The 19,486-nt window shown below is 41.4% G+C and overlaps 1 protein-coding gene across 1 annotated transcript in view; it reads right to left on the bottom strand.

Annotated features, from left to right (window-relative positions):
- NME7 (NME/NM23 family member 7) overlaps nt 1-19,486 on the bottom strand; it is a 373,917-nt gene that overhangs the window by 276,372 nt on the left and 78,059 nt on the right. Inside the window, exons 2-3 of the mRNA XM_069761686.1 lie at nt 17,356-17,463; nt 5,264-5,430 (exon numbers count right to left, since the gene is read on the bottom strand). Coding sequence (XP_069617787.1) covers nt 5,264-5,430; nt 17,356-17,463 — 275 coding nt within the window. The remainder of the gene's footprint in view (nt 1-5,263; nt 5,431-17,355; nt 17,464-19,486) is intronic.

Below are 19,486 nucleotides of genomic sequence, written 5' to 3'. Positions count from 1 at the left end.
ACTGGGAGAAAGGGGTTTTCAGATGTGCGACGCTGCAGGTGCCCATGTACTTCCATGGTGGACTCTGGGAAAATGGCTGCCGGGGGCGGCGCAAGCGCAGATGAGATCTTGGCACTGAGATCTCATCTCCAGAGATCTTGTTGCCGAGATCTCCATCTGTGCATGCGCTGCCCTGGCAGCCATTTTCCCTGAGACCACCAAAATGTAAACCATGGAAGTGCGGGGGTCCCGGGCATTCACAAAATATCATCGGGGCCCCCGCACCACCGAACACCCGCAGTGTCGCACCTCCAAACACCCCCTCATCCCAACCTACAGCCTGCAGCAACGCCCAACCCTTGCCTCCTCCAGCAGCGACCCTGGGACCCTGCTCCACCGCAGCCGGTAGGGTATATTTAACTTATAAGACGCACCCCCATCTTCCCCCCAAATTTTGGGAAAAAGTGGGTATTATAATCCGAAAAATACGGTATATATATATACTCCCTTAGTGAACGACCAATTTTGACCATAATGACCAAGCTAATTTTTACAATTCTGACCACTGTCACTTATTGAGGTTATAGCTCTGGAACGCTTCAACAAATTCCACTGAATCGGAGAACATTTTGGCGACGTATCGTACTTCAAGGTAGTTGAAAAGTTTCTTGGATATGACTTGTGTTTATTTATGAAAAAATTGGAAATTTGGCAAAAATGTAAAAAAATTGTAATTTTTCAAACTTTTAATTTTTGTGCCCTTAAATCAGAGAGTCTTGTCACGTAAAATAGCTAATAAATAAAATTTTCCACATGTCAACTTTACAACTGCACAATTTTGTTAACATAATTTTTTTGCTGGAATGTTAATAAGGGTTAAAAGTTGACTAGCAATTTCTCATTTTTCCAACAAAATTTAGAAAATCATTTTTTTATTTTTGTAGGGACCCCTTTACATTTGAAGTGACTTTGAGGGGCTATATGATAGAAAATACCCAAAAGTGACACCATTCTAAAAACTGCACCCCTCAAGGTGTGCAAAACCACGTTCAAGAAGTTTATTAACCCTTCAGGTGCTTCACGAGAACTAAAGCAATGTGGAAGGAAAAAATTAACATTTAACTTTTTTCACAATAAATTTACTTTAGACCCAACCTTTCTTTATTTTCACAAGGGTAACAGGAGAAAATGGATGACAACATTTGCTCTGCTATTTGTCCTGAGTATGCCGATACCCCATATGTGGGGGAATGCCAGTGTTTGGGTGCATGGCAAGGCTTAGAAGGGAGGGAGTACCGTTTTACTTTTTGAACGCAAAATTGGCTGGAATTGATGGCGGGCACCATGTCGTGTTTGGAGACCCCCTGATATGCCTAAACAGTGGAAACCCCCAAATTCCAACTCCAACCCTAACACAACCCTAACCCCAACACCACAACCCTAGCCCCAACACTTACTGCAAAGAATGGAAAAAATAAATTTTTTTAATGTTATTATTTTTATCTAACTAAGGGGGTGACAAAAGGGGGCTTGATTTATTATTTTTTTTTATTTTGATCACTGTGATAGACCCTATCACAGTCATCAAAATGAACCAATAGAAAAAATCTCCTATTGTTCCTGGGTATCGGCCGGCAGATCTTCATCAGATTTTCATCCAGGAAGAGTACATGGAGGACCGCGAGATGGATCAGGAGGCTCTGGGGATGGCGGAGGTACGGAGGGGAATTGGGGGACCCCATTTGTCTCTAATATGGGGTACCAGACTATATCATATAATTGTTTGTTTGTTTTTTTTAGATCGCCGTTATTCGTCAGCTTGGCACACAAAAATAAGCCCTCACCCTACCCCAGAACACGAAAAATGGAGGGAGGTGCTACGGGTCTTGGAAAATGACGCCATTTTTTTTTTTAAACAAACTTTGGATTTTTTTTTCACTATTTAAATAAAAAAAATAACCTAGACATGTTTGGGATCTATGAACTCGTAATGACCCGGAGACTCATAATCGCAGGTCAGTTTTAGCATTTGGTGAACATGGTAAAAAAAAACTCCAAAAACCAATTGTGGAATTGCAATTTTTTTGCAATTTCACCGCACTTGGAATTTGTTTCCCATTTTCGAGTACACAATATGGTAAAACAAATGGTGTTGTTCAAAAGTACAACTCGTCCCGCAAAAAACAAGCCCTCACATAGCCATATTGACCGAAAAAAAAAAAAGGGTAAGGCTCCGGGAAGAAGGGGAGCAGAAAACAGAAATGCAAAAACGAAAAAGGGCTGCGGCGTGAAGGGAATAAAATGTACAAGAAGGAAATATATATATATATATATATATATATATATATATATATATATATATATATATATATATGTATAATTTTACCTTCAATTTGCTCACAATAACAGTAATTTTGACCAGTGGTGCCCAAACTTTTACATGCCACTGTAAGAGCAGATGGAGGCTAGTGAGTGTGTGAAGATTCGGTTTTTCCAAGGGAATCTTTTATCTCTTGTTCCCTGCTGTGTAACGTCATATCGGGCTGGTGGTTCTTAGAAAAGAAGGGTGAAGGGCACAAAGTGAGGTATGACACAGAGTATGCTGAAAGAACAGAAGTGCAAGACTTTCTAAAGCTATCTGGCTCTTATTCACCATGCTGAAAAGTGACTGGCCGGAATGGAGGTGCAGCTATAGCATGAGGCGATGAGGCCACCATTTAGGCTGAAAGTGTGGCTGGCGCTTCGTGGAGCTTAGAGTGGAGACAACTTCTGATAGACAAACTATATTTGAAAGACAGAAAACGGTTCTGTGTTTTGGAGATACTCCTAGTTTTCACAGGCCACACAGTATATAACACTGGCCACATCATATATAGCACAGCCCACGCAGTATATAGCAGCCACGTAGTATATAACACTGCCCACGCAGTATATAGCAGTGGCCACGTAATATATAGCACAGCCCACGCAGTACATAACACAACCACATAGTATATAACACTGCCTATGTAGTATATAGCAGCCACGCGGTATCTAACACAGCCCACGTAGTATACAGCAGTGTGGGCACCATATCCCTGTTAAAAAAATAATTAAAATAAAAAATAGTTATATACTCACCCCCTGGGATCCAGCGAAGCTCCGGCGATACGCGTGCCGCTGCCGCTATCTTCGGTTCCCAGGATGCATTGCGAAATTACCCAGATGACTTAGCGGTCTCGCGAGACCTCCAAGTCTTCTGGGTAATTTTGCAATGCATCACTGGGAACGGAAGATGGCGGCAGGCGCGAGCGCATCGTCGGACGACGGAGGGTGAGAATAGCAGGTTTTTTGTTTTTTTATTTTTAACATTAGATCATTTTACTATTGATGCCACATAGTAAAAAGTTGGGGACACACAGGGTTAATAGCAGAGGTCCGTTACCGCCGGCATTAACCCTGTGTGAGTGGTGACTGGGAGTATGCGGGCGCCGGGCACTGACTGCGGGGAGGAAGGAGCGGCCATGTTGCCGCCGGACTGTGCCCGTCGCTGATTGGTTGTGGGCGTTTGGTGATTTGGATTTCCATGACAGACAGAGGCCGCGACCAATGAATATCCGTGACAGAAAGACGGAAGTTACCCTTAGACAATTATATAGTAGATGTATGCAGTTTCTATTGTGAAATTTGCTGAGAGATATACTTTAATTTTGCCATACACATAAACACAGAACTTTAGTTGGACGGGCTGTCAACCTAATGTGTATAAGGTAAGGCTGACTGGATTTTTAACATGCCTGATCCTCTGTTGCCTATTGGCATAGGCAATGCCAATGATACTGTCACAGGGTTGTGATACTGTCACAGGGTTACCGCGACAGAGTAGAGCCAGAAGATAACAGCATCTGATTGCTCCTACTCCGGCGCTGAAAAGAAGTACTCCTTCATTTTAAATGTGTTTATTCCTTCTGGCAGAACAGGGGTTAATCAACCATGTTGGAAATCACTGTGTCCACAACTGAGCCCAGTTCGCTACTCCTTTCCCCTTTATAATCTGGGCTCTGTTACAAATACTTTTCGGAGCTAGCATATTGCTGCATGGCTAACGGAGGGAGAGTTGTTCATATGAGAAGGAGAGTTGGAGGAGTTATCAGTGACTGTTGCTTGGTTTGTATGTGTGGAAACTCCCTATCCTTCTCGATTTTGGTTTATTCCCCTACCTCCATGCCCCCATGCATTTCTCTGTTAAATGTGAGTGAATATTTTGTATGCTTGGAGTTTTCTGTTAACCCTTGTTTGTCAGGTTGGTGTACTACGGTGCACAGTAGCGCCCCTCTTCTCTTGGTGGGGAAGAGAACAGACGGAGGGCGAGCTCAGGAGATAAGGTGGGGTGGAGGCCCCGGCATCTCCACCTTCAGAAGTATCCCAGGGAGTAGGGAAAGCTAGGGTGCCCCCAAGTGTTACGAACAGGAAGAAGCCCCTGGTCCCAAGTCACCCGACAGCTGTGTCATGACAGATGCTTGGCATTAGTTTATTCCTCCGCAATAGCATGACTAAAATGTGGACCATTCTACAGTCAACTTATGCATATAACATACTTTGTGATAGGTAAAAAAAAAAAAATCTTTTTGCACTTTGTTCTTTGAAAATACTTCACTGTGGCACTGATTTTTATAAATTTTGTAACATAGGTTAAAAAAATTGCTTGGTTACCTAAAATATAGACTAATGATGCAAACTGTTCAATTAACATCACATTCAGAGCAGAGAAAAGAGTCGTCTGAAATGCTATGATTCTTTCCCAATAGCATTTTATTTATTAATACGTAAGGCATGCATAAAAAATTCTAATCCTGTAGCAATTATTAAAAAACATTATACATACTAACCTGTAGCCTAAAAGAAAAAAAAACACAAAAAAACGTATAAATATAAAAGGCTGTAATGAAACACTGAAAAGTCAGATGTTTACATAGGGAAAGGGAACATATGGCAGCATACAATGGTAAGCTTGGATAAAAAGTATACTCAAACAGATGGAATAATGGCCTGAGATCGCCTTTTTAATATATACAGGAGCTGCACACTTTTATTAAAAATGCATCTCTGCAAGAGACATAGCCGACTGACCCAACTTGTTAGGAATGTGACAAACAAAAAAGGATTTAACAGTAAGCGGATTTTATCTTCTGATGCCGTATATGAACACAGGGGTTGAAAATGAAAATATTAAGACTATCTGTATTTACAAGAAACATGAGAAAAATACAACCGGCACTGGGCAGGATTAATGGGTAACACTCACTTCTCCTTTTTACTGCCAACTTTACGGGCGGTGTATTGGTCTCCATAGTCAACAAGATGAAGTTGACGTGAAAAGACATTTATTTTATTTCCAACATATAAGTCTTCTTCCCGCAATGTGTCATACTTCGTTCGTCTCAGGAAAACACGATGATTCTTTACATCATACTGTGGAAATAAAAATATATCTTAGTCGTGAGGTGTATATAAGAGGGATAAGAAATGCAAACAGCAGGTGCTACTGGAATCATTACAACCGTTGAGCAAGAGGGCCAGCATGTGCTTTAGGGCTCATTCGCACATCCGTTTTTCACATACCTGTGCTATCTGTGTTTTTCATGGATAACACTCCCACCTGTGATAGCCTGTGGGGCTGTTCGCATGTCAGTGAGTTTTTGCGGACAGAGTGGTCCATACAAAATTGCGGTGACATGACCAATATTGATCCGAGTGTTGGATCAAACTTGGCAATGGGTCTGTGAAAAAAACTGGACAGTATTCGGCCGCAATCCGTGTCCTGTCTGTTTTTCACTGACTAAAACCTCAGTCAGTATTTTGCATCAGAGTTTTTATGCAAAAGTCAAGAGCGGAACTTACAGAGACAAACTATATTTGAAAGACTGAAACCAGATACGTGTTTTGGAGACAACTCCTGGTTTTGAAGTACAAATACAGATGAAATACTGAGGAAAAATACTGACGTGTGAATAAGGCCTAATAGGAGAAGGTTGAAAAAAAAATGTTCTCGTCAGTGAAAAAACCATGAAACGCTGACCAAAGTCTGATTAAAACTTGGTCCATTTTTCTTCTACATCATAAAAAATGAAGCTTGAATGAGGGTCAAGTGACCGTCCTTAGAGCTGATTCAGACATATTTTTTTTTTACAAGAAAGACTTTCAAAAGGGTCAATTTAGAAAACTCATCTTCATCTACCGTAGGATGTTCTCGAGAGGCTGATTTGGCTAGGCCTCATTTGGGTAGACATGGATGAATGTGGACTGAGCACTTTATAAACGGTGTGAAGGTTTATCTTGTGGTTCATAGCATATGGAAGAAAGGAATCATCCTTACCCCACGAAGTGAGATCTTGCATGGAGCCCCAGACCAAAGAAGACTGACCGTCATCTTGTGATTCTTCCATTTTCTAATAATTGTGTCAACAGTTGTTGACGATGACGCCATTTACACGGAATGAAACTGAATATATTCGACTAGATCTCCTACTGGGACATCTAGCAATCTAGAAATCATTGATATCAAACAGACAGGTATACAGTAGTGAAGTGACCAAGCGTTTAGCATTTTTATTAAAAGCGTGATTACGTCTGTCTAGTTCTGGTGATGCCATTTTCCTGGTGATGAATTAAAAGTGCATGAAGTCGTCATCAGGTAAGACCTCAATTTTAACCAAAATGCTTTGGAAAATAGGTATGGTTATTTAACCCCTTAACCTCCAAGGGTGGTTTGCACGTTAATGACCGGGCCAATTTTTACAATTGTGAACACTGTCCATTTATGAGGTTATAACTCTGGAACGCTTCAACGGATCCTGATGATTCTGACACTGTTTTCTCGTGACATATTGTACTTCATGATAGTGGTAAAATTTCTTTGATATTACATGCATTTATTTGTGAAAAAAACGGAAATTTGGTGAAAATTCTGAAAAGTTCGCAATTTTCCAACTTTGAATTTTTATGCCCTTAAATCACAGAGATATGTCACAAAAATTAATAAGTAACATTTCCCACATGTCTACTTTACATCAGCACAATTTTGGAACCAACATTTTTTTTTTGTTAGGGAGTTATAAGGGTTAAACGTTGACCAGCAATTTTTCATTTTTACAACACCATTTTTTTTTTTAGGGACCACATCACATTTGAAGTCATTTTGAGGGGTCTATATGATAGAAAATAACCAAGTGTGACACCATTCTAAAAACTGCACCCCTCAAGGTGCTCAAAAACCAAATTCAAGAAATGTATTAACCCTTCAGGTGTTTCACAGGAATTTTTGGAATGTTTTAAAAAAAAAAACAACAAAAAAACGAACATTTTACTTTTTTTTCACAAAAAATTTACTTCAGCTCCAAATTGTTTTATTTTAGCAAGGGTAACAGCAGAAAATCGGACGCAAACGCTGTTGTACAATTTGTCCTGAGTACGCTGATACCCCATATGTGGGGGTAAACCACTGTTTGGGCGCATAGCAGAGCTCAGAAGGGAAGGAGCGCAGTTTGACTTTTTAATGCAAAATTGACTGGAATTGAGATGGGACGCCATGTTGCGTTTGGAGAGCTCCTGATGTGCCTAAACATTGAAACCCCCCACAAGTGACACCATTTTGAAAAGTAGACCCCCTAAGAAACTTATCTAGATGTGTTGTGAGCACTTTGACCCACCAAGTGCTTCACAGAAGTTTATAATGCAAAGCCGTAAAAATAAAAAATCATATTTTTTCACAAAAATGATCTTTTCGCACCCAATTATTTATTTTCACAAGGGTAACAGGACAAATTCGACAACAACTTTTGGAGTCTAATTTCTCCTGAGTACGCTGATACCCCATATGTGGGGGGGAACCACCGTTTGGGCACATGGCAGAGCTCGGAAGGGAAGGAGCACCATTTGGAATGCAGACTTAGCTGGAATGGTCTGCAGGCGTCACATTGCGCTTGCAGAGCCCCTAATGTACCTAAACAGTAGAAACCCTCCACAAGTGACCCCATATTGGAAAGTAGACCTCCCAAGAAACTTATCTAGATGTGTTGTGAGAACTTTGAACCCCCAAGTGTTTCACTACAGTTTATAACTCAGAGCCTTGAAAATAAAAAAAAAACTTATTTTTCACAAAAATGGTGTTTTATCCCCTTAAATTTTTATTTTCCCAAGGGTAGCAAGAAAATTTGACCCCAAAAGTTGTCCAATTTGTCCTGAGTACGCTGATACCCCATATGTTAGGGTAAACCCCTGTTTGGGTGCACGGGAGAGCTTGGAAGGGAAGGAGCACTGGTTTACTTTTTCAACGTAGAATTGGCTGGAATTGAGATCGGACGCCATGTCGCGTTTGGAGAGCCCTTGATGTGCCTAAACAGTGGAAGCCCCCAATTCTAACTGAAACCCTAACCCTAGCCCCAACCCTAACCCAAACACACCCCTAACCCTAATCCCAACTCTACCCATAACCCTAACCACACCCCTAACCCAAACATGCCCCCAGCCCTAACCACACCCCTAACCTCAACACACCCCTAACCCCAACAGACCCCTAACTCTAATCCCAACCCTAACCACACCCTAACTCAAACACACCCCTAACGCTATTCCCAACCGTAAATGTAATCCAAACCCTAACCCTAACTTTAGCCCCAACTCTAAACCTAACTTTTGCCCGAACCCTAACTGTAGCCCTCACCCCAACCCTAACCGTAATGGGAAAGCATTAAGCTACTTACTGGTAGCGGCATTTCTCGGAGGCCCATGACAGCACGACGAGAGAGGGGATCCGCCCATTAGGAACAGGAAACCTACAGATACAAAAGGGCGGCACCTCTCCCTTGCCTCAGTTGTATTTCAGAGTCTTGAGAGGACTACCACGGTTAGTGGTACACAAAAATATACACTATATACAGATTATATACAAAATATCAGACATCTATTGGGACTGGTATCATATTGTGAAATATATATACATTTATAGGGCGTGCAACCCCCACGTGAATAGGGAGGGAACTAAGGGTGCTGTCATGGGCCTCCGAGAAATGCCGCTACCAGTAAGTAGCTTAATGCTTTACTCGGACTCCCATGACAGCACGACGAGAGAATTACAGAGATGTAAGCTTCCTTAGGGAGGGACTATAGTCTGTAGCACCCTTAACCCGAATGTGAGATCAGAGGAAGCCCCCAAATCCAACCTATAGTGTTTAAAGAAGGTGGACGGGGATGACCATGTGGCCGCCTTACATATCTGGTCGATTGATACTCCAGACTTTTCCGCCCAGGATGTAGCCATGGCCCTGGTGGAATGCGCCCTCAGATTCTGCGGAGCCGGACCTCCACCTGCAGTGTAAGCCAAAGAGATAGCCTCCCTAATCCACTTTGCTAGTGTGTACTTTGATACCCTGAGTCCCTTTCTAGGGTTTTGGAAAGATAAAAATAACGCATCATCTTTCTTCCATGTGTCAGTAATAGAGATGTATTCTAGCAGGCATCTCCTAACATCTAATGTATGGAGTAGTTCTTCTTTAGGGTTGGAGGGATTGGGAAGGAAGGATGGTAAGATTATCTCCTGTGACCTGTGAAACCGTGACGACAGTTTTGGTAAATAGGCCGGGTCCGGTCTGAGGACTACCCTATCTGGCAGAAACTCTGTATAAGGGGAAACCCTGGAGAGAGCTTGTATGTCTCCCACTCTACGGGCAGATGTAATTGCTACAAGAAATGCTGTCTTAAGGGATAAGGCCTTAATTGAAGCTGATTGTAATGGTTCAAACGGCTCTCTAGTCAATGATGACAGGACTAGGTTGAGATCCCAAGGCATAGATCTATCTTTATGTATGGGTCTAGTTCTACTAGATGCTTTAATGAACCTTGAGATCCAATAATTATTGGCGATGTTACAGGAAAATAGAGCCCCTAGGGCCGAGACCTGTACCCTTAGAGTACTAGTGGATAGATCTAGCTCTAAGCCTCTTTGCAGAAATTCTAAGATTTGTTTTATAGGTAATCCCTCTTCTAAATTAAAATCAGAAGAGGCCAGAAATTTCCGCCAGGTTCTAGCGTAAATTGTTGTGGTTATTTACTTTCTACTTTTCATAAGGGTCTCAATTAGACTCAGGGAGAACCCTTTGCTTTTTAGTAACGCCCTTTCAAAATCCATGCCGTTAAATGGAGATTCTTTACTTGAGGATGGCTGATCGGACCCTGGTAGAGCAGATCTGGAATGTCCGGAAGTACCCAGGGGTCCTCCACTGACATGATCCTGAGCCAAGTGAACCAGGCCCTTCTGGGCCAGAATGGGGCAATCAATATAACTCTGGCTCGATCTTCTCTTATCTTCCTGACTACTAAGGGTAACAGGCCTAGTGGAGGAAATGCATACGCCAGCTGAAAATCCCATTTGATCAGAAAGGCGTCTACCGTCAGAGGATTTTCCCTGGGATTTAGGGAACAGAATTTTGTTGTCTTCCGGTTGTCCCTGGTAGCAAATAAATCTACTTCTGGATGTCCCCATTTGTGGACGATCTGATCGAACACGTAATTGTTTAGGGACCACTCCCCTTGCCTCAAGGTGTTGCGGCTTAGAAAGTTCGCCTTGATGTTTTCTTTTCCTCTTATGTGTAAAGCGGTTAGGGATAAGAAGTGATTTTCTGCTGTCTGGAACAGACGATCCGCCACTCTCATCAGTGACTCGGAATGAGTTCCACCCTGATGATTTATGTATGCGACTGCCACCTGGTTGTCCGATAGGATCTTGACATGATGACCCTGCAGATATATGAGGAATTTTTTCACCGAAAGCTCTACTGCCATTAACTGAGGCAAGGGAGAGGTGCCGCCCTTTTGTATCTGTAGGTTTCCTGTTCCTAATGGGCGGATCCCCTCTCTCGTCGTGCTGTCATGGGAGTCCGAGTAAAATGGAAATAAATAAAACAATTTTATTTTATTATTTTTCCCTAACTAAGGGGGAGATGAAGGGGGGTTTGATTTACTATTTATAGCGGGTTTTTTAGCGGATTTTTGTGATTGGTAGCTGTCACACACTAAAAGACGCTTTTTATTGCAAAAACTAGTTTTTGCGTCTCCACATTTTGAGAGCTATAATTTTTCCATATTTTGGTCCACCGAGTCATGTGTGGTCTTGTTTTTTGCAGAACGAGTTGATGATTTTATTGGTACCATTTTCGGGCATGTGACATTTTTTGGTTCGCTTTTTATGCCGATTTTTGTGAGGCAGAATGAGCAAAAACCAGCTATTCACAAATTTCTTTTTTGGGGGGGGGGTGCTTATACCATTCCACGTTTGGTAAAAATTGATAAAACAGTTTTATTCTTCGGGTCAGTACAATTACAGCAATACCTGATTTATATCATTTTTTTATGTTTTGGCGCTTTAATAGGATAAAAACTATTTTATAGAAAAATAATTGTTTTTGCATCGCATTATTCTGAGGACTATAACTTTTTTATTTTTTGCTGATGATGCTGTATGGCGGCTAATTTTTCGCGGGACAAGATGACGTTTTCAGCGGTACCATGGTAATTTATATCCGTCTTTTTGATCGCGTATTATTCCACTTTTTGTTCGGCGGTATGATAAAACAGCGTTGTTTTTTGCCTTTTTTTCTTTTTTTTACGGTGATCACTGAAGGGGTTAACTATTGGGACAGTTCTATAGGTCGGGGTGGTTACGGACGCGGCGATACTAAATATGTGTACTTTTATTGTTTTGTTTTTTTTTAGGTAAAAAAAATGTATTTATGGGAACAGTATATATGTATATTTTTTTCTTTATTTAAGAATTTATTTATTTATTTTTACATATGTGAATATTTTTTTTTTACTTTATAACTTTGCCCCAGGGGTTGGCATCATGTTATATGGTCAGATCGCTTATCTGGCACTTTGCAGAGCACTGAGTCAGATCAGCGATCTGACTGGCTCTGCAGGGACGCTTGCAAGTGCTTGCTCTGAGCAGGCGCTTGCAAGCCACCTCCCTGCAGGACCCGGAAGCAGCCCCGCGACCATATTGGATCTGGGGCCTGCAGGGAGGAGGAAGTAGGAGACCCTCGGAGCAATGCGATCACATTGCATTGCTCCGAGGGTCTCAGGGAAGCATGCAGGGAGCCCCCTCCCTGCATGATGCTTCCCTATGCCGCCGCAACACTGCGATCATGTTTGATCGCAGTGTTCCGGGGGTTAATGTGCCAGGAGCGGTCTGTGACTGCTATAACATACGCAGATATGAAATCAGATTTTAGCATAGGAGGCCATACTAGCTAAAAAGAAAGAATAGAACAGAGTACTATGCGGTCAGTATAAAAACACTAGAAAATATCCACCGCAGAAAATACGAATCACCACATCTGACTAAAGACATGGGGGGTATATCTGCATCTCCAGAGAAATAGCAAGGCTGCAAAAAATCCTTCACAGACTAAGCTGGACAAGACAAAAACAAGAAAATGCACAGAACTATAAGGTCCACAGCAGGTGGACAGCAAAAACAAAGCCAGGACTTATCTTTGTAGAAAAACACAGCAAACTGGAGAGACCAGCAGGGAAGTGAATCCTTCAAGAACAATGGACAACTGGCACTGACTAAAGGATCCTGCAAAGCTATATACCCCAGTCAGTTTTGCAATTAGTAGATACACCTGTCCACTCCTGCAGTCCAGGCACAACTGCATTACCCTCTACAATCACCGGAGGGAGCCCAAAAGCTGAATTCACAACAGTACCCCCCTTTGAGGAGGGGGTCACCGAACCCTCACCAGAGCCCCCAGGCCGATCAGGATGAGCCCGATGAAAGGCACAAACCAAATCAACGGCATGGACATCAGAGGCAGAAACCCAAGAATTATCCTCCTGGCCATAACCCTTCCACTTGACAAGGTACTGAAGCTTCTGCCGTGAAAAACGGGAATCCAAAATCTTCTCAACAACATATTCCAACTCCCAATCGACTAATACAGGGGCCGGAGGATCAACAGAGGGAACAACGGGCTCCACATATTTCCGCAACAAAGATCTATGGAAGACATTATAAACATAGTAACATAGTTAGTAAGGCCGAAAAAAGACATTTGTCCATCCAGTTCAGCCTATATTCCATCATATATGAATTGCAAAAGAGGCCGGAAGCGCCAGGTGAAATGACAGCGGATTAATAATCTCAGAAATCCTATAAAGACCAATAAATCGAGGCTTAAACTTAGGGGAAGAAACCTTCATAGGAACATGACGGGAAGATAACCAAACCAGATCACCAACGCGAAGCCGGGAACCAACACACCGACGACGGTTAGCACCAAATTGTCCACCACATAAGCCCAAATCTGCTGCAACCTGTCGACCACAGAATCCACACCAGGAAGGTCAGAAGGCTCAACTTGCCCAGAAGAAAAACGAGGATGAAAACCAAAATTACAAAAAAAGGTGAAACCAAAGTAGCCGAACTAGCCCGATTATTAAGGGCAAACTCGGCCAATGGCAAAAAAGCCACCCAATCATCCTGATCAGCAGACAGAAAGCATCTCAAATATGTCTCCAAAGTCTGATTAGTTCGCTCAGTCTGGCCATTTGTCTGAGGATGAAATGCAGAGGAAAAAGACAAATCAATGCCCAGCTTGGCACAAAAGGCCCGCCAAAACCTAGAAACAAACTGGGAACCTCTGTCGAACACAATATTCTCCGGAATACCATGCAAACGTACCACATGCTGAAAAAACAACGGAGCCAAATCAGAAGAAGAAAGCAATTTAGGCAAAGGCACCAAATGAACCATCTTAGAAAATCGGTCACAGACAACCCAGATAACCGAAATGCTTTGGGAAACAGGAAGATCGGAAATAAAATCCATAGAAATATGCGTCCAAGGTCTCTCAGGGACCGGCAATGGCAAAAGCAGCCCACTAGCGCGAGAACAGCAAGGCTTAGCCCGCGCACAAATCCCACAGGACTGCACAAAAGAACGCACATCCCGTGACAAAGAAGGCCACCAAAAGGACCTACTAACCAAATCTCTGGTACCAAAAATCCCAGGATGGCCAGCCAACACAGAACAATGAACCTCAGAAATCACTTTACTAGTCCATCTATCAGGAACAAACAGTTTCCCCACAGGACAGCGGTCAGGCTTATCAGCCTGAAATTCCTGAAGAACCCATCGCAAATCAGGGGAGATGGCGGAAAGAATCACCCCTTCCTTCAAAATGCCCACCGGCTCAAGAACCCCAGGGGAATCAGGAAGAAAACTCCTAGAGAGGGCATCCGCCTTAACATTCTTAGTACCAAGAATGTACGAGACGACAAAATCAAAACGGGAGAAAAACAGGGACCATCGAGCCTGTCTAGGATTCAGCCATTTCATTTGCAAATCTGCAAACAATTCATCTGTATTGCTATGGCTATGGCTACTGGCCCCAACTCGTCACCCTAACTCCTCCCAAAGGTGCTCTGTAGGGTTTAAATCAGGTGATTGGCTAGGCAGTTGCAACAGGTGAACTTTTTTCATTTTTCTTTGCAAACCAATTTTTCAGTACATTGGATGGGTTCTTAGGATCATTGTCTTGCTGGACTTTCCAGCCCCTGCCTACTTTGGCTTTACCATGTGTCAGCATTAAATTTTCCAGTATATCCTTGTACATGGTAGCATTCATATTTCCATCAATTCTATGAAGATGGCCAATAGTAGATGCAGAAAAGCAGCACCAAACCATGACATTGCCACCAACATATTTTACTGTAGGTGTTTGGTACCTTGCATCATTACGTTTTCCCAATTGAGCGGTATATATATAGTGCTTGCCATCAATAACAAACAGACTAAATTTGAATTCATCTGTCCACAACACCTTAGACTAACATGACTCTTTCCATTGGCTGTGTTCTTTGGCAAACTCAATTCGGACCTTCCGGTTCTTTGCAGAGATGAAAGGCTTCTTGACTGGAACGCGTACGTTCAACCCTACTGCTCTTGGCCGTCGCACCACAGTTTGGCAACTCACTTTGACCCCATATTCTTTGTTAATTTTGTGCAAAATCTGTACAGCACTTTTTCTTAATAACGTGATCAACTTTGGAGGAAATTTTCTGTGGTCGTCCACTTCTAGGTTTGTCAGCTATTCCATAACCTTCTTTTTTTCGTTATTATACTTGACACTTGACTGAGAACAGTTGAATTTCATAGCTACCTCTTTTTGGCTTTTGCCTGACTTCACTCTTAGAATAATAAGCTTCCTGCCATTTGGTGATAAATTTGGCTTGGTCTTTGCCATGATTTAACCGAAAAGCACACAAACAAAAAAAAATTAAATATTTTATACAAAATTCAACTATCCTTGACAAGTATGCAAAACATTTGGCCAAGCAAAAGTTGAAAACTAACACATAAAGGGATAAAACAATGTCAGACACAATTTTCATCCTTATAGCTGACAATTATTTGCTTCCGATTTACTAAAATCACCGGGAAAATGGAATTATAACAATCAGACCGAAGTGGTAACTTTAAAAAAAAAAAAGCAATAGTTTTGGTCGCTACTGTAAGTATATAAGAGAGGAAGCAGGGACCTAGAAAGCAAAGTTTTGATTAGCTTGTATCATTCTAGTGCAAATTAGACAAGAAAAATAAAAAATTACCTAGTTGGCTTGCCGGGCAAAGATGCCCTCCACATGTAGCAATTGCCTAAACAATCATTTGAATCTTAGACAATGACATCTTGCCAACTCATTACAAAGACCCGCAGTGCTACATCTCTTCGCATCGCAATTTGAATATAAACCATCATAATTATTCACCCCTTGGAAACCTCAGCATTCACCATAACATTGTAATTAAAGAGTAGTTCTCATCTGCAGCATACAAATAAAAAAGAATTCCATTAAGAGCCTAACCCGCGGCTTTCCAAATAAGATTCTTGAGATGATTTTCAAACGTAAACCTTGAAAATTCACCCTTTTGAACCGTTTTTCAATGGTGGCACTAGTTATTTCAGCCCGCATTATTATGTTAATACAATCAAAATACTGCAGCCATGCATGTCAACAACATAAAAACAGAAATTTATTTGCATGCCGAATATGAGAGACGAGACACATTTTTGGGTACCATTAGCATATTATTAGCGAACAGGAAATTAACACAGAGGTGGATTCTCATTCTACAAATCAGCCTGATCTTTCCAGGGACGTCTGATCACCACAGTATGAACTGCAATAGTAATCAAATAAAGGTATATTTAACATTTCTGTTTATTAAAAAAATTTTTATATGGTAGTAGGCCATAGAAAAGATATGAACAGTGCAGTGTTTCCAGACCGGTTCTGTAGTTGAAAATGGCAAAAGTTTTCTTGTACTTGTGCCAAATAAATAAAATCTGCACACTGATGTTGTAAATTTGGTCCAAGTATTGCCCATCATTGTCAATACAGCATGCCATCGACGTACAGTAAGGGGAATATAATGCATGGGAATCCAACAATGCCTAGATGGGAACTCACAGTGCGGTTTGGGAGCAGGGCGACATCAAAGAAAAGTCAGCGAGCCCTAGTTATAGGCATTTTTGACAGTCCCAATGGTTAAGTCGCAGACTTTGATGACTTATACTACCCACATACCATCAATATACAGCTCTGGCAAAAATGAAGAGACCACTGCAAAATGTTCAGTTTGTCTGATCTGATTTTTCTCTTTCTAAGTTTATTTTTGAGTAAAATGTAAATTGTTCATTTATTCTATAAACTTCTGACAACGTCTCCGAATTTCCAAGCAATACATTTTGTATTTATTTTTTTGAAAAGGAGAAATGGTCAAAATTAAAAAAAAAAAAAAAACAGTGCTTTCAGATCTCACATAATGCAAAGAAAACAAGTTCATAATAATTTAGAAACAACAATACTAATGTTTTCAGGAAGAGTTCAGAAATCAATATTTTGTGGAATAACAATGATTTTTAATCACAGCTTTCATGTGTCTTGGCATGCTTTCCACCAGTCTTTCACACTGCTTCTGGCACAAAAATGTAAGCAGTTCATTTTCCTCTTGATTACATTCCAGAGGTTTTCAATGGGGTTCAGGTCTGGAGATTGGGCTGCCCATGACAGGGTTTTGATGTGGTCGTCTCTATATCTATTCTAGGTAAGGAACCTTTCTACACTTGGAGATGGAAATCTTTCATTTCCATCTGCACTGTGTGACCTTAAGTATTTTGGGGAAGATTTAGATGAGCGGATTTCAATTACCGGTATATTTTCTTTACAGGCCATTTACATTTGTTCTCCACTAAATATACCGTAACTTCTACAGAGTAAACAAATTCAATTTTGGCAGAAGACTGGTAAAAGTGCTTCACATCATATAAAACTCACCATTTCCACAGAACCATCCTTGGGATAGTAAAGGAGCTGGTACCGCCTCTGCAGAGCGGCATTTGGGTCATACCATTCAGCCGCGAACACGTATCTATCTTCTTCACTCTATCAGCAAAACATGTATAAAAAAACAGTTAGATCAGCAAAGTCCATTATTTAAAAAAAAGAGAAACTATATATATTTTTCTATTGAACCACAATTTGAAAGCAGGTTCTGATTTTCATTAGTTGATATTCAGTAAATTGAAAATTACTTTTGTAATATTCAAGTTATTTCAGTGGCCATTGTGGGTTTTTCACACTTTAACAGAAGGGTTCCTACTGGTCTCTACTTCCTTGTGTTATCTCAAAACACTCAAAATGGCAGGAAATGTCTGCTCTGCCAAGCCTAATAGCAGTTTTACATGAGACAGTCCTAGCAACAACAACAACCACCGATCCGATACATATAAGCCAATCATCGGTACTTTCCTGACTGGTTTAGATAGGCTAATAAACATTACACACGCACAGAAAGATTGCAAATACGATCGTTCTGTGCACGTAGACAATCGTGTAATCGGCATCACATCTCCTATTTACATGGGGCAATAAGGTGCCAATAATCAAGATTTTGTGTGTGTGCCCAAAAGTCATCACACATGACCAAAAACTGATTGGCAGCCTGTTGAGGATGGTTGTTAATCGGAATGATTGTTACTACCAACATGCCTACAATTTATTCTGGTCTTCAATCAGATCTTCTGCTTGGACGTCTAAAAATCCAGCAATCACATTATACCAAACAGTCAGGTATAGATATATAAGAGAGGGAGAAAAAAAAACAACTTGCAGCCAACTTGTATCATGCTAGTGCAAAGACTAAAAAGAAAGTGCCTGGTTGGCTTGGCCGGCAAAACCACCCTCCATCGGTAGCAATTGACCAAACAAAAATTTTAATCTTAGACAAGGACATCTTGCGATCTCATTACAACGACCCATAGTGCTACATCTCTTCCCACATCGTCATTTCAATATAACCCATCAGAATAAATTACACCAAGCGATTGATGGCCTGTTTAAAAGTTGTTAATTTGGAATGATTGTTACTGCAAATGCTCCTCGATCCCCATTTACAATTGTTTACTTGACCACTGCAGACAATTACTGGCCTTTGCGGCATACAATCCATGATAGCCCATCATCGCTGGAGTCAAGTAGGTGGTGACAGGAGGAGTGACACCACATGGAAATTTACAAGTCAAGTGCTTGGTCTTTTATCCCATTTTTGAAAACCATATAAAGGGATTTGTCAGGAGCAATAAACTTTTTTTCAATATGGTACCAAACAAACCGTTTCCTTTTTATTATATATATTTGCTAACTTTGTTAAAAGAAAATAAGTAAAAAAAGTTAAAAACAAATTTTTAAGTAAGGGTAAATGGGAATTTCCCAGAGGACGCCAACAGTCTCTTGGCTACACAATGGTAATGTTACTTTGTGCCCTTTAGTAAATATTCCCCAGACATCATTGATGATGTAGAAGTACACAACCATGTTAATATCTGGAAATAAATCATGTTTGGATCTTTGTCTTTGAGCCCCCAAATATTAGCCCTATAGACTACAGATAATTTTGTATACAAGAGATAGAGATAAGAGGTTATCTACAGGACAAAGAGAGGAGACATGCCCACAAGTGCTCTGCATATACTGATCATCACATGGGCACCAGTGGCAATGATGTGGGAACAAGGTCTACTTACCCCTTTATCTCATCAGGTGGGATAAAAAAATGTGCCGACTAAAGCCCCCGTCTCACATAGCGAGATCGCTAGCGAGATTGCTGCTGAGTCACAAGTTTTGTGACGCAACAGCGATCTCAGTAGCGATCTCGCTATGTGTGACACGTATCAGCGATCAGGCCCCTGCTGTGAGATCGCTGGTCGTGTCGGAATGGCCTGGGCCATTTTTTGACCGTTGAGGTCCCGCTGGGTAGCACACATCGCTGTGTTTGACACCTTACCAACGACCTCGTTGACAGGACGTCCCATTGAATCATCATGAAATAGCATCGTTCTACAGGTCGCTACAGGTCGCTACAGTTCGCCCCATCGCTGCTGCGTCGTTGGGGAGATCACACTGTGTG

This window comes from Ranitomeya imitator, chromosome 3, assembly GCF_032444005.1.
Source record: "Ranitomeya imitator isolate aRanImi1 chromosome 3, aRanImi1.pri, whole genome shotgun sequence".
Classification (NCBI taxonomy): domain Eukaryota; kingdom Metazoa; phylum Chordata; class Amphibia; order Anura; family Dendrobatidae; genus Ranitomeya; species Ranitomeya imitator.
This window is presented reverse-complemented; position numbering and strand designations above follow the sequence as displayed.